Source organism: Sarcophilus harrisii, chromosome 3 (genome assembly GCF_902635505.1).
Source record: "Sarcophilus harrisii chromosome 3, mSarHar1.11, whole genome shotgun sequence".
NCBI lineage: Eukaryota > Metazoa > Chordata > Mammalia > Dasyuromorphia > Dasyuridae > Sarcophilus > Sarcophilus harrisii.
In genome coordinates this window covers 556374039-556395420 of record NC_045428.1, presented here as the reverse complement: position 1 = coordinate 556395420, position 21382 = coordinate 556374039, and the positions used below count along the sequence as shown (strand labels likewise).

The 21382-nt window shown below is 54.0% G+C and overlaps 1 protein-coding gene across 1 annotated transcript in view; it reads right to left on the bottom strand.

The window, feature by feature from the left end:
• Positions 1 to 294: 294 nt before the first annotated feature.
• The window catches only part of CRYBG2 (crystallin beta-gamma domain containing 2), a 31170-nt gene continuing 10082 nt past the window's right edge, over positions 295 to 21382 (bottom strand). Inside the window, exons 2-21 of the mRNA XM_031961527.1 lie at positions 18552 to 20472; positions 17466 to 18509; positions 16356 to 16403; positions 15833 to 15948; positions 15472 to 15601; positions 13255 to 13394; positions 12948 to 13074; positions 12568 to 12603; positions 11765 to 11901; positions 11364 to 11490; positions 11023 to 11162; positions 9960 to 10086; positions 9355 to 9387; positions 5966 to 6078; positions 5413 to 5542; positions 3687 to 3826; positions 3078 to 3201; positions 2613 to 2771; positions 840 to 999; positions 295 to 754 (exon numbers count right to left, since the gene is read on the bottom strand). Coding sequence (XP_031817387.1) covers positions 666 to 754; positions 840 to 999; positions 2613 to 2771; positions 3078 to 3201; positions 3687 to 3826; positions 5413 to 5542; positions 5966 to 6078; positions 9355 to 9387; positions 9960 to 10086; positions 11023 to 11162; positions 11364 to 11490; positions 11765 to 11901; positions 12568 to 12603; positions 12948 to 13074; positions 13255 to 13394; positions 15472 to 15601; positions 15833 to 15948; positions 16356 to 16403; positions 17466 to 18509; positions 18552 to 20411 — 4980 coding nt within the window. The 5' untranslated portion in view covers positions 20412 to 20472 and the 3' untranslated portion in view covers positions 295 to 665. The remainder of the gene's footprint in view (positions 755 to 839; positions 1000 to 2612; positions 2772 to 3077; positions 3202 to 3686; positions 3827 to 5412; positions 5543 to 5965; positions 6079 to 9354; positions 9388 to 9959; positions 10087 to 11022; positions 11163 to 11363; positions 11491 to 11764; positions 11902 to 12567; positions 12604 to 12947; positions 13075 to 13254; positions 13395 to 15471; positions 15602 to 15832; positions 15949 to 16355; positions 16404 to 17465; positions 18510 to 18551; positions 20473 to 21382) is intronic.

Here is a 21382-nt window from a genome sequence, read left to right as displayed (position 1 = left end):
ACCCACCCCTCAACCCACACCCACACAGGGCCGAGGCAGTCTTTTCCTCTGAGAAGAGTAGAAACTAAGCTCTCCTGTTCCCCTTCTTGCTACGCTTCTTCCTTTTCTTTACTTCTTCTTTTAACCCTTCTCTTATTTCCTTTTCCCCCCTTTTTCTCTCTTTCCTTATTTCTTCTTTTTCTCCTCTCTTTTCCTTTCCCCCTTTTCCCTCTTTCCCCTTCTTCTCCTCACTTCTTTCTGCCCATCTTTTCTCGTCCCCTATCCTTTCTCTTTTCTTCTTTCTTCCCCTTTCTCTCCCTCTTTCCCTTTCTTTCTGTCCTTTTCTCCTTCCCTGCTTTCCCCTGTCCTCTGTGTGTGCCCTCTGGTGGCTAAAAGGAGTGCCCTTTTTCCTAAGAGTTTCCTCCCACCCAAAGAATGGGCTGGGGGGGTGGGGGGGTGGGGAGGGCAGGAATGGGACAGAGAGGAGGGAGAAAATGGAGAATTTTACAAAATGAGGAACCTGACCTGAAAACTCCAAATTCTAGTTACAGGGACTCAACGACACAAAGAGCCAAAGAGACATTATAAAACATCTTATGTTACAAAGGCAATATCTGTACAAACATCTGGTCCAGTTCAGACCTCCGTTCCCAACCCCCTCCCCAAGCCCTCTGGGAGGAAGGAGTTCAGAGCACTTGGACATCCCAGATCTGAGAAGGCCTGTGCTCAGTCCTGTCCCACAGCACAGCATGGTCCCGATCATAGCCCCGGCCACCTGCAGGGAGACAGGAAGGTCAGGCAGGGCGGGCTCCATGGCCGATGAGCTCCAGAGCCCGGCCCCTCCCTGGCTCCCTGCTCACCCTTCACATCCAGGATCTTGTCCTCAAACATCTCGCTGCAGATGTGCCCAGAGGGGTCAATGCTCCAGGTCTGTCTGGGCTGGCGGCTCTCAGCCCAAAGCACCACCTTGGACCCAGGGCTGGGCTGCCCGATCACCTGCAGGCTCATTGTTGGGGCCACCTGGACCCCCAAGAAACAGTTACACCTTTACCTGAGGCTCTGCGTGCTGAGCAAACCCCTGGGGCCCTGCCCGGCCACATGCCTAACTGCAGAAGCCCCCCTCCCAGCCCTGCCCAGAGCCCTTAGCTAATCACACCAAGGAGCATAGTCACTGCTGCAAGAAACCCCAGGTCCAGAACGTTAGCACCTGGAGCAACTTCTTCAGGGCAGAAAAAGGCTGTTAGCCCTTAGAATACAGCCGGAAAGAAGCTCTTACAGCAAAAAACGCCCATGTGGGCAAGCCAGTTCCTGTCTCGGGGCCCAGGGTCCTTCACCACAAAATGAAGAGTTTGGCTGTGTCATCTCTGCAAGGGGCATCTCTTCCTCCCTGCCTGCCCCCCAACGTGTCCCCACTCCCCAGCCTGCACTCTGAGGCTGCCTTCCATTTCTTCCCTATGGAGTGTGTGTGTATACCTGCTTATTTCAGGGTCATCTCCACCAAGGATGCAAACCCCTTGAGGGACAGACTGTTTTTTCCCTTCTTTGTATACTGGTCTCTGGTACACAGTAAGCACTTCATAAATGCTTATTGATTCATTGATTGCTTGTGGCATAGAACCTCTCTCTCGATAGAATGTCGGCTCTGGGAGGGAAGGGGCTGCTTCGCTTTTGTGCTTGTACCCCCACCCTCCCTTGTGTCAGCACGGTCACTAGCAAATAGTAGCCACTTGATGAAGGCTCTAGATTGCTTGATTTCCCAAACAGGAACCATGTCTTATCTGATCTTCATACTGGCCCCAGTTCCTATGCTGCACAGTGTTCTGCAGATCAGATGTGTAAGAAATGTTTGTCAAATGAATGGATGAGCCCAGGAGGTCAGAGCTGGGAGGGCCCTTAGAACCCAGGATATCAGAGCTGGGAGGGCCCTTAGAACCCAGGATATCAGAGCTGGGAGGGCCCTTAGAACCCAGGAGGTCAGAGCTGGGAGGGCCCTTAGAACCCAGGAGGTCAGAGCTGGGAGGGCCCTTAGAACCCAGGAGGTCAGAGCTGGGAGGGCCCTTAGAACCCAGGAGGTCAGAGCTGGGAGGGCCCTTAGAACCCAGGAGGTCAGAGCTGGGAGGGCCCTTAGAACCCAGGAGGTCAGAGCTGGGAGGGCCCTTAGAACCCAGGAGGTCAGAGCTGGGAGGGCCCTTAGAACCCAGGAGGTCAGAGCTGGGAGGGCCCTTAGAACCCAGGAGGTCAGAGCTGGGAGGGCCCTTAGAACCCAGGAGGTCAGAGCTGGGAGAGCCCTTAGAACCCAGGAGGTCAGAGCTGGGAGGGCCCTTAGAACCCAGGAGGTCAGAGCTGGGAGGGCCCTTAGAACCCAGGAGGTCAGAGCTGGAGGGACTTTAGAGACGATTTACTCGAACACCCTCATTATACAGGAGGCCTGAGTCCCAGAGAGGGGAGTCACTGGTCTAAGTTCATCCCCCATCGATACAACAGCCCCTGGGTCCTTTCCATGGGTAATGAGAAGCTCGGGCAAGCCCACAAGAGGGAGTTCTGGCCTGGCTCTGTCTGAGCTCTCTTGGGTTTGGGCACTGCCCGGGCAGTGCCTTCCTTGCCACCCCCTTGCCCCCCACCCCCGCACACACCAGGTTCTTCAGCAGTCCATCTTCATAGTACCAGACACAGCTGCCCCCAGCCCGGGCCTCTGAGACCACCACCCTGCCGGCTTTCATATCTTCCACATCCTCTGGCACTGCCAGCCACCTGCCCAGGCCATTGTTCCAAAGGTAGAAATAAACTCGGCGCTAAGAGAAGAGGGGAGAAGGTGAGGAAGGAAGACCTGCAGCTCCCGGGTCCCTCAGGCCTCCTCTTTTGCCTTCCTGGAGTCGGCCCCAGCCCCAGCCTCCCTTCTCCAGCAGGACCCAGGCCCATCTCCCACCCCACCTTTGTGAGCCCAGCCCCCACAGAGGGGCCCAACCAGCACCCAGACTCATCTCGGGGCAGGGGCAAAGAGAGACGCAGCCACGAGGGAGCGCCTCATGAAGACCCCCCAAGACACAGTGAGCGCCCCCCCAGACAACCAGACTCAGCGGCCCCCGCCCGTGGCGAACCTGCTTGATTGGGTAGAGAGAGCCGATCCTCTGTGTACCGCTGTAGGTCAGCCAGTTGGTGATCTCGGCACTTCCCACCAGCCACTGGCGGCCTCGGAAGTCACTGTGCTCATACAGCACCCAGCTGGGAACCCGTGCCCAAGGTGGGGAGACAGAGGCAGAAGCACACGGGGAAGAAGGAAATGGCAGGAAGGAGGTCAGATCTCTTTGTCATCGCAATGGAAGCCCCCGCCTCAGGTATGGCTCCCCTAGGCCTGAGAACGGGGATCAGTCTGGGTTGTCTCTTTTTATATCCCCTGTGCTCAGTACCTGGTACACAGTAGGTGCTTAATCAGTGCCTACTATTTTGGGGAAGGTAAGATGTAGCTACTGTGATTTTTAAGAGGGGAGAGGGAACTTCTACAGCAGGAGAATATTTTGGATGCTCCAAGTTTGGGAATCCCCCATTCCTCAGGGTCCTATCCCTCAGCCTCTCTCCTGGGGCCTCCTGCTCCATCCCACAACAAATGCATTTTCCCCCTCTTGTCCTCTACTTCCCTCCAAGGTTTTGCCCTCCTTCCTTCCCTATGTCCTCCCCACCCCCAACACCCACCAGCTCCCTTGACTCACACGCCCCCCTTAATCCGGATGGACAGGACATGGTTGTTGAAGCCTTCCGCTTGAAGGCTCCGGACTTCCCCATTGAGTTCAATCTCCTTTCCCTCAAAGCACTCCAGCCCATAGAGGAAGATAGATGGCTCTGAAAAATGCTGGTGAAGGGGAAGCACAGAGTCAGACCCTAGTCGTGTGTTTCTGGGTAAAACTTAAATTTGATTCCAGACAGTAGTTACGTGACTGTGTGCTTCAGTTTCCTTATCTGTAAAATGGGGATAATAATAGTACCTATCGTCCAGAGTTGTTGTGAGCAGAAAGAAGGGAAGGAGAAAACATTTTTTAAGGGCTTGCAACGTCCCAGAAACAGTCCTGAGTGCTTACAAATAGCATCTCATTTGATCTTCACAATCACCATGGGAGGAAATCATTATTATCTCATTTTACAGATGAGGAAACAGGGCAGATAGAGATGAAAGGTCTTGCCCAGGGTCACACAGGTAGTAAATGTCTGAGGCTACATTTGAACTCATGCCTCCAGCTCTAGAGAACTATCCACTGAGTCGCTTTGTCTACTTTCCAAGCCCTACAGCACTATACAAATGCAAGCTATCATCTTCATCAGCTCCATCTTTATTATACCACACTTCATAGGATGAAGGGCTTTGTCAAAACTAGGTAATTATTTACAGAATGCCTGCATGTTGAGGTTGTGTATTTACAGAAGAGATAGCTGGGTCCCAGAGTGGTCAGACAACTTGCCCATAGTCACACAGAATGTCACTGGTCAAAACTAAGAATGAAGGTCTACTAAACCCTGGCCCAGGCAGAGCTTTTACTCACAATGGAAGCCCTGTCTCTAGTCCCAAACTGTTACAAGGCTTCCTTCAGTCACCCTTCACTTTGGCCCAAGTCTATGGTCTAGCTCCATCTCCTCTAAACAGGGTTCCCTGAATTTGGGGGTGAGGAATGAGACTGCTCCTAGTAGGTCTCCCTTCAAAACTGGAGTCATAGACTATAGAATGTCCGAGCTGGGAGGGCCCTTAGAACCCAGGATGTCAGAGCCGGGAGGACCCTTAGAACCTGGGAGGTCAGAGCTGGGAGGGCCCTTAGAACCCGGGAGGTCAGAGCTGGGAGGGCCCTTAGAACCCGGGAGGTCAGAGCTGGGAGGGCCCTTAGAACCCGGGAGGTCAGAGCTGGGAGGGCCCTTAGAACCCGGGAGGTCAGAGCTGGGAGGGCCCTTAGAACCCGGGAGGTCAGAGCTGGGAGGGCCCTTAGAACCCAGGATGTCAGAGCCGGGAGGGCCCTTAGAACCCAGAATGTCAGAGCTGGGAGGGCCCTTAGAACCCGGGAGGTCAGAGCTGGGAGGGCCCTTAGAACCCAGGATGTCAGAGCCGGGAGGGGCCTTAGAACCCGGGAGGTCAGAGCTGGGAGGGCCCTTAGAACCCGGGATGTCAGAGCTGGGAGGGCCCTTAGAACCCGGGAGGTCAGAGCTGGGAGGGCCCTTAGAACCCGGGATGTCAGAGCTGGGAAGGATCCTTAGAAAACAGAATGTTGAAATTGAAATGGAATTTACATCTCAATTAATCCAACCTCCTCTTTTTATAGGTGGGTAAACTGGAGCCTAAAGAAAGAAGAAATGACTCCAGTGACTGAATCAGGTCTTGTGACTCCCAGCTCTGCATGATCTATGACATCATTTTACTGAGGGCAGCAGGACCTTGGGAGGGGAGGGGATACTCACCAGGGGGACCTTTCGCAGGGAGCTCAGGACACTGGAGGCCAGGCAGCCCATGGCTGTAAGGGTTGGGAACTCTCCCTCTGAGAGCACATGCTGTTCCCCCTCAAATCCCGGCTCCTCAAACAGGATCCAGCTGTTGGGGGGAGGAGGCGTCTCAGTCTGGTCTGAGCCTCTGGAGCACCCACGAGGGCCTCCCCCCGAGGCTGCCGGGTCCCAGCTCAGGCGCAGAGAAGGGCTCCCTTCAGTGCGGAGCCTGCAGCCCAGCCGGCCTCCACTCTAGCACCCCTCAGTCCAGGCAGGCCTGCCCTTCAGTAGTGGGGAGTGAAGTCAGACTCAGGAAGAATGGCTTGGCCTGTGCATGGGTATTAAGCTCCAGGGAAAGCAGGGAGGGAAGAGCACCGAGTCTCCTTCTCTGGGGGTCTCTCCTCTCATGCTCTGCCTCTGCTGCACTTGTCTTGGATAAACTCTGGGAAGCTCCTCCCCCCGTCCCACAGAACCAGCCCCTTGGGCCCAGCCTGAGAGTAGGGCTCCCCGCTCCCAGGATTCCCTCTGTCACCTGCCGCCATAGACCCGGCAGGACTGAGGCTGGAAGGAGGAAGGCAAAGAGGCTTGGTCATCCTCAAACGAGACGTGGTCCCCGAGGAAATCGGGCGCTGAGAAGAGCTGGATCTGGGGACAGGAGAATAACCTGTCAGCCGGGCAGGGCCCGTGGAACATGGACTGTTAGACCAGAGGACACACGATCTCCTCACTGACAGACAAGGAGACTCAAGAGAGAAGACAGACTTCTGCAGGATCGTGGGGGCAGGTAGTGACGCAGTTGGGATTCAAACCCAGGCCAGGAGAGAGTGAAGGAGGAGGACGGGGAAAGATGGTGGGAGAACAGTCCCTAAGGGCCAGCGCTAAGAGCGATGGGGAGAAGATACGGTCAATCAACTAAAATTTAGTAATCACCTACTGCATGCCGGCCAAAGTTTATTCCCTGCTACATGCTGGCCACCGTACCAAGCACAGAGGAAAATACAGAAAGGCAAGAGTCCCTGCCCCCAAGGAAGTCATAGTCTCACAAGAGAGAACATCAAACAGCTATAGAAAGAGCAGATGGGATAAACTAAGGGCGGTCTCATGTCTCACGGGAAGGGCATCCAAATCAAGAGGGGCCCAGAAAGGCGGCTGCTTTTTGGCGAGACCGCTGGGGTTAAGTGACTTTAGGTTCCACAGCCAGGAAATGTTAAGTGTCTGAGGCTGGATCTGAAGGCAGGGCCTCCTGGCTCCAGGGTGGATGCACCATCTAGCTGCCCCTCCCAGAAAGGGATATAATGGGATACTATTATTCTACAAGAACCGACCAGCAGGCCGATTTCAGAAAAGCTTGGGAAGACTTAGGTGAACTGATGCTGAGGGAAGTGAACAGAACCAAGAAAAGGTAAATAGCAACAGCAAGACTGATGATCAGCCATGATGAGATCCCTTCTTGCAGAGGGCAGCTAAGGCTCAGAGAAAGCCAGGTAAGTCCGGGAATGAGCAGTGACAGAGTTTCAGGCATGGGAGACAGGCAGGGAGAATGCTTGGAGTCTGGAAATGGATTGTCATGATGGAGAAACAGCAAAGAGGCAAATTTGGGCTCAAGGTAAGGAAAACTTTGGGAGAATCAGAGCTGTCCCCGAATCTGGGCCATCTCAGGCTCCCCGAACACCAAGTGGATGACCAGTCAATCAACTAACACTTATTGTAGCCACTATTTGCCAAGCCCTAAAGAGACAAAAACAAAAGCAAAACTACTCCATAGTGTCCCGGCTGGCTTTCCAGAGGTCTTTCGGACGGGCCTTGGTCTTTAGGTGAAGTGATGAAGGCAGGAGAGCCACCGGGAGGCTGGGCAAAGATGGAGTGTCCATCTTCCAGTCCTTAGTCCTTCTGTACCTTATTGTAATTACATCCTTACAGCACACTGATTATGTGTGAACTAGAGAACCATTATATCACCATACTGAGTACTAAGTATATATGTGAACTAGAGAACTATCATCTCATCAGTTCCACTGAGTTAACACCTTGTTTCAAGCATATTTCTCCAGAGTTCCGCCCTCTACACTCTCCCTAAGAAAAGCAAGTAATAACTTTTTCTTCTACATATCTCCATATTCATCATGCTGCACAACCATCACCAATAAGGCGAACAGACTATGCTTTGATCCACATTCAGTCCCCATTATCTTTCACTGGTTGCGGATGGTTCTCTCCATCACGAGTCTATTGGAATTGCCTTGAATCACCTCATGGTTGAAAAGAGCCACGTCCATCCAGTTGATCATCACATAATCCTGTTATTGTTACGTACAATGTTCTCCTGTTTCTGCTCACTTCCCTCAGCAACAGTTCCCATAAGTCATTGCAGGCTTTTCTGAAATCATCCTGCTCGTATTTCTTATAGAACAACAATAGCCCATCACACTCATACGCCATCACTTATCCAGCCATGTCCCAACTGATGGGCATCCATTCAATGTCCAATTCTTAAAGCAAGCAAGCAGAATAGGACCTCTTTCCCCTGCTCTTCTATGTATATATAAGGGTTCCTTTATTGGATGTCTCTTAAGTTCAGGATTAAAAATAACCTTTTTAAACCTGCCCCTCTCCTCGAGGATCTTACATTCTGTTACATCAGACAGTGCGTACATAGAACCACATGCTAAATGTAAGAGAACAAGGAGCACTAGGAGCTAGGAGGATGAGGAAAAGCTCATGTAGGAGATGGCCTGTGACATGAGCTTTGAAGGAAAGGAGGGACTCTAAGAGATGACGGCGAGAAGGGAGGGCAATGGAGCACCAGCTGGGCCACGACACAGAAGGGGGAGATGGGTAGCTATGGGGGACAGTGAAAGGTCAACTTCCCTAGGCAGAGCAAACCTATGATAAACATGAAAAGCCTGGAAGAGAAGATGGATTATAAAGAACCTTGAATTCCAAGCAAAAGGGTTTGCCTTTGGTCCCAGAAGTAATAGGAAGAAGACACTGAAGTTTATTGAGTAAGGTAGTAATGTGGTCAAACCTATAACTTGGAAAAATCATTTCAGCAGCTTCAGAAGTGGGACTGAATAGGGAAGAGACTAGAGGCAGGAGATCAACTAGGAGGTTATTGCAATAATCAAGAAAAAAGGTGAAGGAGGCTTTGAATCGAGGTAGCAGTCTTGTGAGTGAAGAGAAGGCAAAGAGTGCGAGAGATGTCATGGAGTTCAAAATAATAAGAGTTGAAGTGAGTGCATTGCAGAGAGCACCAGCCCTGGAGTGGAGAAGGCTGGAAGGAAGGAAGGAAGGAAGGAAGGAAGGAAGGAAGGAAGGAAGGAAGGGAGGGAGGGAGGGAGGAAGGGAGGGAGAAAAGAAAGAGGAGGATGGGAGGAAAAGAGGAAAGAAAGGAAAGAGTGAGAGCACAGAATGAGAGGGAGAAAGAGAGAGCGAGAGTGAAGAGAAAGGAGGAAGGGAGAGAGAAGAAAGGATTGGGCAGCTGACTGAATATGTGAAGTTAAGGAGAGGGAAGGGCTGAGGGGGACTGATTCCAGGACCTTAGGTGATGGAAGACTGATGGTGATTTAGACCACAGTAAGGAACTCTGGGGAAGGGCAGTTTGGAGAAGAGTTCTGTTGGGGACATACTGAGTCTGAGCCTCCTGTGAGGCCCCAGGTGGAAGCGACCAGCTGGCAGTGGCTCAGAGCCGATAAGGGCTCCCCTGGGAGCAGATGAGGTCACCCCAAGCAGAGCAGACATGTGAATCAGAGCCGGGGCACACCCAGCACTGGAGGCGAAGAGAAGTGGATGAGGGGAGAGGACTGGAGTTTCCTGCTGGGGACAGTTAGGACAGGTGGGCCTGGAAGCCTGTCCAACCCAGAGTCAGTGACTGCCAGAGCTCATCCAGCCCCTCCCTCCCTCCAGCAAGGACCCCTTTCTTACCTTAGAGACAAAATGCAGGTTCTGCTCCCCAACCTGGAAGAGAAGAGAGGATCAGGAGGACCCCGGGGTCTCCAGGCTTCACCAGAATTCCGGCACGACCAGCAGCCGGCACCCCAAGCTACACAGGAAGCGTCCCCAGCTGCCCCTCCTGGGCCCTTCCTGCTTTTGGCTCTGTCCCAATTTCATCCCTTTGAGAGAAGCTCTGGCCCTCCCCATGTGTATCCGTTTCTTGGCCCCCTCTGCCTCCATTGGTCTTGAAAACATGGGTTTGTTGAAGACAAGGGAGGCTCCTTCCCCTCCTCATTTGGGCCCAGGTCTCCCAGAAAAGGGCCCTTCCATCGCTCCTAAGTCATCGCCCCACCCCCAAGACACCCCATCCCCACCCTTGGCCCTGCCCCTCCCTCACACACTCTCCAGATCCAGCTCTAGGACTGAGCCTCCTCCCCGGCCCACGGTCCTCAGAGGCCTGGCCCCCAATTCCATCTCTTCTGCCTGGAGACCCCCAAGCCCTCAGGCCTGCCTGGCCCAACCCCAATATCCCTCAAAGGCCCTTTCCACAGTCCTGATCCCACCCCCCGTATGCCCCCTCCAGAGACCCCACTGACCTGCAAAATGGGTTGCAGGGAGGAGATGGTGCTGTCGCCGGCCCCCCAGTCATCGCAGTTTCGGTACACGCCCTTCTCGAGTAAGTACTGCTCCCCAGAGAAGCCCACCTGCTCATAGGCCACCCACCTGTGGGCGGAAAAGAGGCTGTGAGTGGGGAAAGCCTGGGGAGGCAGAAGAAAGGGGGACGGAAAGTCTCGGGCCCTGGGACTGAGCAGGGCGTGATGCCAGGGAAGGGCCACACGGCACAGAAGTGGGCGCGGGGATAGGGCAAGAAGCCTGGACGAGAGCTACTGAGTAGCCACGGGGGAGCTACCAGGAAGCGGGGCCCCCATCCATGGAGACAGGAAAAGGAGCAAGAGCTCCGCTTTCCAAGCAACGTAAGGCTTGTCAACAGCAATGTTCTATCAGTCCCCTTCTCTGGTAGGGAAACTGAGGCTCAGGGAGGGCCAATAACTTATTCAAGGAAAAATAGCTAGGATGTGCCAAAGCCAGGGTTTCAAATCTAGTCTCCTGGTATCGCAATGTGCCCCCTACCACATACCCCGGGGGGCCCTTCCCCTTCTCCCAGTGTGTCTCTGCCCTGCTCTTACCTTCTCTTTCTGTTTTTCTGGCCCTCTCTCACACACACCCTGGTATTCCCTCTCTTGTTTTCTCATTCTTTCTATGTTTCTTCTTTCCCTTTCCCGCTCCCTCTTCTTCTCCTCAGTCTCCCTCCTTCCCTTCCTCTCCTTCTGTCTTTACCTTTGTCTTTGTGTCTCTGTCTGTTTTTGTGTTTCTCTCTCTCTCTTTACCCCTCTCTCTGTCTCTGTTTCTCTGTGTGTCTCTCTCTCTCTGTGTCTCTCGCTGTTTCTCTCTCTCTCTCTATTTCTCTGTCTCTCTCTCTCTCTCTCTCTCTCTCTGTTTCTGTGTCTCTCTCTGTCTCTCTCTCTCACACGCGCCCCACCTAGGGTCCCTTTCCATCACACCCCCTCGGCCTGATGCTGCCGGTCTATGCCCTTAGGGTCCCATGCCCTCCTTGCGTCCCCTTGGGACCTCCTCTGCCCCTTCCCACCAGTCACTCACACGCCACTCAACACGTGGATGGCCTGTGTGGTGAGTCCGTGTCCCGCCAGCCGCACGTCGGGCAACGCTTCGCTCAGCCCCACACTCTGTCCCTCAAAGTCCGCAGCCTCAAACAACATCACAGCCGGGTCCGAAAAGTCCTGGGGACAAACAGACAGTCAGTCCATCCCGCTCCCATCCCCGCTGCTCGGGCTTACTCTGGCCTCTGGTGGGGAGAGGGCAGACACCCCTTAGGTTACAGGGAAGGGGCTCCCCCTGAGCCGGAGGCAGTGGCAAGATCTCTCTCTGAGGGGAGGGGAGGCGGGAGGATGGACCAACCGGCTCTGGAGATGCTCCCTTACCGTGCGTATGACCCTCAGCGAGGTCAGGGATTCGTCATAGCCGCCCCAGTGGGACCAGTCTGGATACTCGCCTTCCTCCAGCAAGTACTGGTGTCCCCGGAAGCCTTCTTTCTCATAGCCTACCCAGCTACGTCAGACAGACAGACAGACAGACAGACCCCTTCAGCCCCCTCAGCCTCCACCACTCCCATTGTTGGAGGGAGGGCCGCTGGGGCTCTGTGGTGCGCAGGCTCTGGAACTCAGAGGACAGGGGGCACCATTTGGGGCTAGGGGAGACTAAACTTTATGAGTTAGGAGCATGGGGGGACCAAGTGGAGAGGAGGGGGTGTCAGAGGTCAACAACCAACCCACAGTGTTAAGTGAAGAGAATGGGTCCCCAGCCCATGAGCCCTGCCCCTTACCAGCCCCCAAGGATACGCAGGGAGCCCACAGTGGACAAGCTGGGGCTCTGGACATCCTCCGGCCTCCTCAGGTCATAGATGTCTCGGCTCACTTCCCAGCAGTGCCCCTGGAAGTCCGCGGCCTCGTATACCAGGGCCTGGGAAGGGGGGAGGGAATGCCAGGGGAAGATCATGGCTTTGGGGTCTTGACCCCAACTGTGATCTTGCAGTTGACCCCTCCAGCTACCTCTTCAGGGCCAGAACTAGGATTCCCGTGACCCTCGGATACAGAGTGATCATCCCGCCTTTCCGAACCCTCGTTTCCCTCACCAATCCCTAAGTCTTTGGATGGGCTCCCCATTCCTTTGCTAGACCTTCTCATCCCCTCACTGAGCTCCTCTTCCCGGCATATCTCTTCATGAGACCCCACCTGCAGTGGGCCCTAGCCCCTCACGAAGCTCCCACCCTTATGATCGCGCCCTTAATGAGTCCCCACCCCTTTTGCTGAATGCCCTTAGACTCCTTGAGTATGGATCCCCCTCAGGAAGCCCCCATCACCTGCTGGGATCTTCCATTCTCTCTGCTGAAGCCTGAGTTGAGGATGTTATTAGGAGCTGCTTCCCAGAGCATCCCAGAGGGCTCAGGGGAAACCCTTATCCACAAGACCAGGCCCTTTACCCTAGACCCCCCTCCCTTCCAAACCTCAGAGAGGCTCTTATCTCCAAAGCCCCCTTCCTCACGGCTCCCTCCTTCCCCTCAGAATCACATCCCTGTCACAGAACAGGTCCCAGGAGGGAGTAGGGGCGAAAAGCTTCGGGCCTTACCTTGGGCTCCCCCGGCTTCTCCACGGTGGGACAACCCTGAAGAGGGACAAAGTAAAGTGGGGACAGAGAACAGAGGAAGGGCCAAGGAAAGCTCAGGAAGGGCCATCTCTTTAGGGGCTGACCCCTAGGGACAGTTTCTTTTGACCTTCCACTTCTTTCACTTTGCCCATTCCTTCATCCAAAGTGAATATTCCCACAGTCAAAAATGACCATTTCAGCTCCTCCTCTGTCCTTTGGACAGTGCTCCCTTCCCTTCTTCCCTCCCTTCTCCATCCCTCTGGGCCTGATGGTCAAGCCATGCGTCTCTTCAGACCCAGGGCTCCTAGATAAGGATGGAGCCGAGGCTCATGGGTTACTGCTCTCCAGGGTCTGGGTCTTACCAGTCTCAAAGGCTTCAGGGAGCTGACATGAGGGTCAGAAGCCCCCCAGGCTTCCCAGGAAGGGTAAATGCCAGGCTCCAGGATGCAGGGGACCCCGGCATAGTAGGGTTTGGAGTAGAGCAACCACCTGGGGAGAAGCAAGAGTATCCTTGAGGTGGTCCCACAGAAACAGGGGGCTGGGGCTGAAGGGGGATCATGGGAGCCCTATTGGGAGATACTGGGGCTAAGAGAAGTCAACATCATTATGTCCCCTGAGCTCTTCTCTGGGCAGGGGGATGGGAGGAGAATGAAGTCATCCCTGTCTTACCATCCAGCAGTGACAGTGACAGATGATGCAAGTAAGGGCTGTCCCTGCCCCTGGGCATCTTCCAAGGCTTCAGTCAGCTTCACCTGGACACCCTCGTTGCCTTCCTTGGAGAACAGGCTGATCTCGGGGATGACATAGTTCTGGGGTAGGAGGAAGGACAGACAAGATGCTCAGCCTCTAGGGAGAATCGCTGGGCCTCCCTGGCCTCTGGGTCTGGGGCCATCTTGTCTAGAAGCAAAGATGACTTCTGAAAAGTTCAGTCCATTACTCAACTCTGCCAGCTCCTCAGGCTGATGAAGGGACTAGCACCTCATCCAAGCCACTGGCTTTGGGCAGGCCCCCAGTAGGGCTCCCTATAATAATAATAATAATTATTATTATTATTATTGTATATTCTCCCTGGCTGTCCCCCATGCTTGGAACGTTCTCTCTCTTCTGCTCTGATCTCCCTGGCGTCCTTCCCCTTCTACAGGAAGCCTTCCCCAACCCGTCTAACTCTAGCACCTTCTCTGGTTAATTATTTCCTATTTATCCCACAGATAGCTTGCTTTGCATAAACTTCTTTATGTTTGGTTCCCCCCACCCGTTAGATTGTAAGCTCTTTGACGGCCTCCTTTTATATTCCCCAGTCCCTAGCAGAGTGTCTGACACAGAAGGCACTTAACAAACGCTGACTGACTGATTATCGCTTTTGATCCTCCTATTTTCTCCAGGACAGACAGTGAAGATATCATGTCCATTTTATAGAAAAGATAACGAGGTTTATGGAGAGAGAAGTGGTAGGATGAGTTTTACCTCAAAGTCAGGTCACCTAATTCCAAATTCAGCACTGACTCTACTATACCACACTGCTCCATTTTACAGGTGAGAGGAAAATTAGACTCAGAATGGGCAAGTGACTAGAATAAGGTCACACAGCAAGTAAGTGATAAGACCCTTTGTCATATTCTAACTAGAAAAATCAATGTTCTTTCCATCCTAGAATTACACTATCATTTAAGTGCCTTGTGTAGGTTCTGTAGCAAACTGCTTACCTTTTCAAGGAGGAGGGAAGGGAGGGAGAGAGAGACTTTAGAATTCAAAAATTTAAAAATCAATATTAACATTTTTTGTTCAGAAATTGTAAAAATTGAGAAAATTGAAAAATAATTGAGAAATTGAGAAAAATTGAGAAAATTGAGAAAAGTTGAGAAAAAAATTGAGAAAATTGAGAAAAAATACAAATTAAGTGTTAAAAAAAATCATGTAAGTGCTGCTATGTGTCAGGAGGATAGAAAGACAAAAATGAAATAGTCCCTGTCCTCAAGAAGCTTACATTCTAGTGGGAGAAAAAACTTGCAAAGTAGAAAGGTCATGGAATCAGGCTTGTGAGGAGCAAATCAGATTACTTGATGGCACTCTACAATTTGGCTCTAGTCTCTCCAACCTTATTTACACAACTGGACTACTCCCTATTTACCAAACATATCTTTCATTTCCCTCCCCTGAGCCTTTGCTCGCTACAGTCCTTATACCTGGAGCACCATCCCCTCCTCCAAGTTCCCACCCAAGTGATACCTTTCCTAGATCCTCTTACCTGAACAGGATCTTCCCTTCCTGGAGCATGCTGTCCTGTACTAAGCAGACTAAGCTCTTTGAGGGCTACAGCCTTCTTCATGACTCTCCCCACTACTACTGAGATCAATTTGGAGTCAATAAAAATTGAGGGGAACCCAACAGCTCTGTGAGGTCCCATTTGACAGAGGAGGCAAGGTCCCGTGGCTGGTTCCAGAGACAGTACCAACCTGGAGCCTTGACCACTTCCCACTTTGCCCCGCTGCCCCTCCAAAGGCAAAAGTTGATCACAACTAATTGATGAATGAGTAAATGGCCTGCCCTGCCCCCTCCCTTTGAGGCTGGAGGACACACTTGGGTTATACTGGGGAAACCCCAGTATATCAGTTTCCCCTAAATCAGTTGGTCTGTTCCTGCTTCTTCCTCCTGCCCCAAACTTCCCCTGGTTCCTCTCGGCCCCACCCAGTCTAGAACAACGCAGATCTGCCTCCCGGCCCCTCAGCCCCTCCCTGACTCGGGGCTCCCCATAAGCAGAGATTTTGTCTCTGGCTGCCTAGGGCATCCTGAGACTTAACGCTCCCCATCTTCTCGGGCTCTGTGGAGAAGGGGATGACGGTGGGGAACAACTCCTGCCCCTCACCCCCATTAAGCTCCTTCACTCACCCGGACAATCCTCCTGAGGGAGCCCACGGTCACAGGACCCCCTTCTGCGCCTGACGTCCTGAGCTCCGTGTCCCCCTCGGAGAGGGCCAGCTTCAGGCCCTGGAATCCAGGCTTCTCATACAGCAGCCACCTGAGGGCACAGTGGGTACCTGGGAAGGGGACCTTGGGGGAGAGGGGCCTTCCGCCAAAGCCTGGCCCAGAGAACAAGAGACCCCCCCAGAGGGCTGGCCGGTCCAGTTGTGGTGGCTCACCGCTTCGTTTCTGCTGGTGTGGAGGCGGACAACGGCCTGTATCCCACCCCCATCCCGATGCCCCCCTCTGCAGAGTCCTGCCTGGGCAATCGGCCAGAGCACTCACTCACCCTCCGCGGAGCACCCGGAGGGAAGCTGGAGGGGGAAGCCAGCCTGTGGCATCAGCGACATCATCCCACACCTCCCGGGCTTGGCCCTGGCAGCCGGGCTCCGAGAAGAGGATGATCTGGGGGTGAGGGAGGGAAGGTCAGATCCCTCCCACAGGGGTCACCGCCTCTCCCTCTGGCACCCCCGCCTTGCCCTCCCTCTGCCCCAGCCCATTCCAGCCCACTGGCCCTTCTGCCCTTCTCCCTGCATCACCGACCATTGATTCTCCTCTACCTTCAATTATGCTCAGACCTTTAACCTTTCGGCCCCAAGCTCCCCCAGAGCTTGATCCCAGGCCCTCTGGCCGGGCCGATCCCCTCCCCTCTCCAGCTGCACTAGTCCGTTCCCCTCAGCTCTAATCTATCCATCAATAAGCACTTTTAAATGGTCCACTGTGGACCAGGCAGACCGAGGATGACAGACCATCCTCCGCCAGCCCCATCCCTGCCCACAGGGCCTCCCCCCAACCCCCCTGCACCCTCCTACCTTTCCTGGTCTGCTGTTCAGTTTTCCTTGTGGTTTTCCTTCCCAACTCTAGCAGGTAAGGAAAGGAGACAGAAAAGGGATGCTCAGAAAGAGCACTCTCAGGCCGGCCCCTCTGACCCCTGACCCCACTCCTTGGACCTGACAAACCCCCCAGCACTCAGCAGATCATTATTACAGTACAATGCAATTTCTGTGGAACTAAAAAGTTACGCAAGCCCTTTGTGAGAGACGGCAGAAATATTAGTATGCCCATTTTAGAGAAGAAAACTGAGATAGGCCCCGGATTCAAACCTAGTCAAATGGGATCATGAGATGTAGAACTGATAGCGATCTTAGAAATCATTTAGTGGAGTTTAATGTGGAGTCTATGAATGTATTGCTCTGATAACTGTATGTCAATATGACTGGCCTTTGTCGTGGACTTAATTGTTATTTTGTGCATTCAAAAATATTATTCTGAGAAGGGGCCACAGGCAAGGACGCGGATGCAGAAAAAGGCTACGAAATCTGGATTTCAATCAATCTCTTCTTTGATCAGAGTAAGGGGGAAAAGGCCACCTTGACCAAGGTCACACGGGATGGGACAAGACGTTCTCCAGAGCCAGGAATTAAACGGAAGCCTTTGGACTCCTAACCCAGTGCTTCCCATTCTCTTCCATGAGCTCTCTCCCACCTTCCCCGACACATTGAAAGGACTTCTCGTTCTCCTTTCCTGCCCCTTATGGCACCTCTGTTCCATGGCCCAATGCAGTACCTCTAAAAATAAAAATGAGGCAGCTGGGCGATGCCGTGGAGAGAGGGCTGCACCTGGCTCGGGAGGATCCGAGTTCAAATCCAGCCTCAAACACTTTCTGCTTGTGTGATCCTAGAAAATCACAATCTCTGCCTTTGTTTGCTTAGCTGTAAAATGGTCATAATAATAGCACCTATTTCACAGGTGATGTTGCAAGGATCAAATGAGAACGTATTTGCATGTAACAGAATAAATTTTGGCTATAATGATTATGATAATATAAGATTTTAAAGTGCTGTTAGTGCTATGTAGTATTATTAAATAATTATTATTTTGTTAATTCTCTCATTATTATTATTATTGTTGAATTCTCTTACCTTGCCCTCGCGAGGTGGAACAGAGCCCGTGGCTTCAGCCTGCACCTGTGGCTTTCCTTGGCTGGACAGCAGGGGAATGCGTCCAGGGCCCTTCTCCAGGACCGGGGACACGAGGGGTTTCAGGGAAGATAGTTTAGCCCCCAGAGTGGCAGGGAGCGCCACTTCCCCTCCTCCAAACAGGAGGCTGCCCTCCAGGCGGGAGGGAAGAGCCCCAGGGGCTCCCCGCCGCAGGCCCAGCTCCCCTGCCTGTGGCCCCTGACCATCAGCCATGTGCAGTTTCATCATGTCCAGCGGGGAGCGGGCTTTCGGGGGCTGCTGGGAGGGTCGGGTGTCCCAGAGCAATCTGGGCCCGGGGCTGGCCTTCTCCTGGCGCCGCTGAAGCTTCTCATCGTCACTGAGATAGGGATTCTCGGGCTCCTCATCCGACTCTGGCTCCGGCTCCAGCTCCGGCTCCGGCTCCGGCTCCGGCTCCGGCTCCGGCTCCGGCTCCGGCTCCACCCTGAGCTCGGGCCCAGGTCCTGGAGCCCAAGTTGAAGCCTGGTCCTCATCGATGGCAGGCAGCGTGGCGTACATGGCCAGGTAAGAGGAGCGGGGTGCCCGGGGCAGCCTGTGGGTGCGCAGGATCTCGGGGGCCTCCATGTTCCGCAGGGTGTCCAAGAAGAGCTCCAGGTCAGCGGTCAGAGTTACTTCTTCTTCTTCTACAGTATCCAGGTTGGCTGCTTCCTTGGCAGGGGCCTGGGAGGGCCCAAGTGGGAGGGAAGCCCCAGTCTCCAAGGGAGATTGGGCAGGAGAGTCTTTGGGCCCCGTGGTGACTTCAGTCTTTGCTGGGGATGGGACAAGAGGGATAACGGGGCCCGGGACAACCTCAGTCTTTGCTGGGGGTGGGACAAGAGGGGTAACGGGGCCCGGGGTCTTTGCTGAGGGTGAGACAGGAGGGGTAACGGGGCCCAGGACAACCTCAGTCTTTGCTGGGGATGGGACAGAAGGAGTAACAGGGCCCAGGGTCTTTGCTGGGGGTGAGATGGAGGGGTAACGGGGCCCAGGACAACCTCAGTCTTTGCTGGGGATGGGACGAAGGAGAAGGGCCCGGTTTTGCTGGGGTGAGACGGGAGGGGTAACGGGGCCCAGGACAACCTCAGTCTTTGCTGGGGATGGGACGGAAGGAGTAACAGGGCCCAGGGTCTTTGCTGGGGGTGAGATGGGAGGGGTAACGGGGCCCAGGACAACCTCAGTCTTTGCTGGGGATGGGACGGAAGGAGTAACAGGGCCCCGGGTTTTTGCTGGGGGTGAGACGGGAGGGGTAACGGGGCCCAGGACAACCTCAGTCTTTGCTGGGGGTGGGACGGGAGGGGTAACAGGGCCCAGGGTCTTTGCTGGGGGTGAGACGGGAGGGGTAACGGGGCCCAGGACAACCTCAGTCTTTGCTGGGGATGGAATGAGATGAGTTCTGGCAACTGAGATAACCTCAGTCTTCATCAGGGATGAAACAGGAGGTGTTCCAGGGCCCAAGACAAGTTCAGTCTTTGGGGGGGATGGGATGGGAGGGGTTCCAGAGGCTGGAACAAGCTCAGTTTTTGTGAAGGATGGGGCAGAATGTTCTCCAGGACCCAGGCCAATTTCATTCCTTTTGGGTGATGGGGTAAGAGAAGGTCTAGGTTCTGGGGCAACTTTGTCCCTTTTGGGGAATGGTACAAGAAGCGTTTCAGAACTCACAAGTACCTCGGTCCTCTTGGAGGATGAGTCCTGGGGAGCTCCAGGGCTCCGGACCACCTCACTTTTCCCCTGCGATGGGGTTGGGGATATTCTAGACTCCAGGGAGAGCTCAATGCTGGGGCCAGGACACCCCGGGAGCAGCTCTGGTACAGTGGGAGTGCTTGGGTGCTGGGGCCCAAGGGGAGAGGGGACTAAAGTCCTGGTGGGGGGGCCCTGAGAAGGAAACCCAAGAGGAGTTCGGCTGATTCCAGACTCAGCCAGTCTGGTACTTGGGACTTCCCTCTCTTTGGGCGAACAGGCCTCCACAATGATACTGGTGGCTCTGAGGGGACTTTCTTCTTGGTCAGCCTTCCCAAATTTTGGCGGCTGTTCCTGAGACTCCGGCACTCCCCCCTGGCTTGAGGGGGACCCCTGGAACCTGGAGATAGCCTGGGGTAGCCTACTCTGCCTCAGGGCCTTGGCTTTTGGGGGAAGGGGCTCAGAGGGCACTAGGCTGGTGAGGATTTCCAGGGCCTGGCTCCGACTGGGTGAGGGCGAGCCTTCAGGACGAGGGCCTACCACCACAGCCCGGACAGTTCGGGCCACATGGCGGCCCCGCGGCAGCCCCTCGGGCCCAGTGGGCCCGATCACTAGTGAGCTGCTGCTGCTGCTCCGCCTCTCCACACGCCCCCCCACCACCGTGGTGGTGCGCACAGTGCGAGTCACCCGCCGTTCCTCAGCGCCCTGGACCACTCCGCTGGAGGCGCCCAGGCCAGAGTGAGGGCTTGCCTCCCGGGGCCCGGCAGGGACGCTGAGCCTTGCCATTTCTGCCTGAGGAGCGGGGGCGCTGCTGTGGTCTTGGCCCCCCGCCTCCCTCAGCTTCCCCTGTTGCCGCTTCTCCTTCGGGAGCGGCGCGTACATCTTGGAGAAGATGGGCTGGTGGCTGATGAATTTCTTTTTGTCACCCAGAGCCAGGTCCTTGGGGGGCTCCTGCCGCTCCCTGGCCCTGACCTTGGCCCCCTGGGAGTTCACAGTCTCTTCCTCGCACGTGGTGATGCCATTGACTTCCTCTCGATGGTAGGAGTAAGCGTAGGACTCCTCCTGGGGAGCGGCTCCCCCTCCGTGCGAGACCAGGGAGACCTTGTGGAAGCGGTGCCGAACTTCCTCCTGGGCGGGGGGCCGATGCCGCCAGGTCAGGGTGGTGGTCACCACGCGGGACTCCGGCTGCCCCAGCTGGGGGCCTGCCTCCTCCATGCCCGGGCCTGGCACCGTGCCCCCCGGCACAGTCCTCTCACTGCTCAGCAGGCCCAGAGCCCTGCAAAGGACAGAGGCGACGGTCAGTCAGGGACTCCCTGCAGCCCCTCCCAACACTCAGCGGGTCCCAGCCCCAAAATGGGAGGAATGAGGAGGAGGATGACGACTGACATGGCTAACACTGACTCTTCAGACTGGCCTTCTAGAAAAGTAATCGTGTCCACTCCCCGTCTCTAAGCCTCTCCCAGCTCTGACCTCCTGGGTTCTCAGGGCCCTCCCAGCCCCGATTTCCTGTACATAGTACATAGTATATAGTATATGTATATGTATATTGATATATCCAAATAAACCAATCTGTGTGTCTATCCTTTTCTCTCTGTTAGTCTTTCTACCCATCCATCTCTCCATTTATGACTATATATTTATCTCTCTGTCTGGCTAAGAAGCTATCATTTATCTGTCTACCTACTTATCTATCTGTCCCTCTTTCTATCTGTATCTGTTTGTGGTCTGTCTGTTTGTCTACTAAAATAGCTATTTTTTACAGTTATATTTTCATGATAGCAAAAGATTGAGTGCCCCAAAGTGTGAATGCCCAAAAGAGTGAGTGCCCACTGATCAGGAACTGGTTAAACAAACTGGTTTATGAATGAAATGGACCGTAGCAGAAACAAGAGAGCAATATAATCCCATGGTCACAATATTGTTATAATGTAAATAACATTAAATGCCCCCCCCCCAATTCAGGACTCAGATCTAAGGCAATGCCCAATCTTATCTTGACTTCAAGGAACTGATAAGAACCCACAACTCTCTGTCCTCCAGAGAGGGGCAAGGCATTGTAGGAAGGGGACAGGGTTTATACCGTCAGACATGATCACTGACTCATTTGTCTTTCTTAACTGTACTTGACTAAAGGTAGTGGAAGCATATGGAAAAGTGAGAATGATGTTCATAAAGTGCCCTCAATT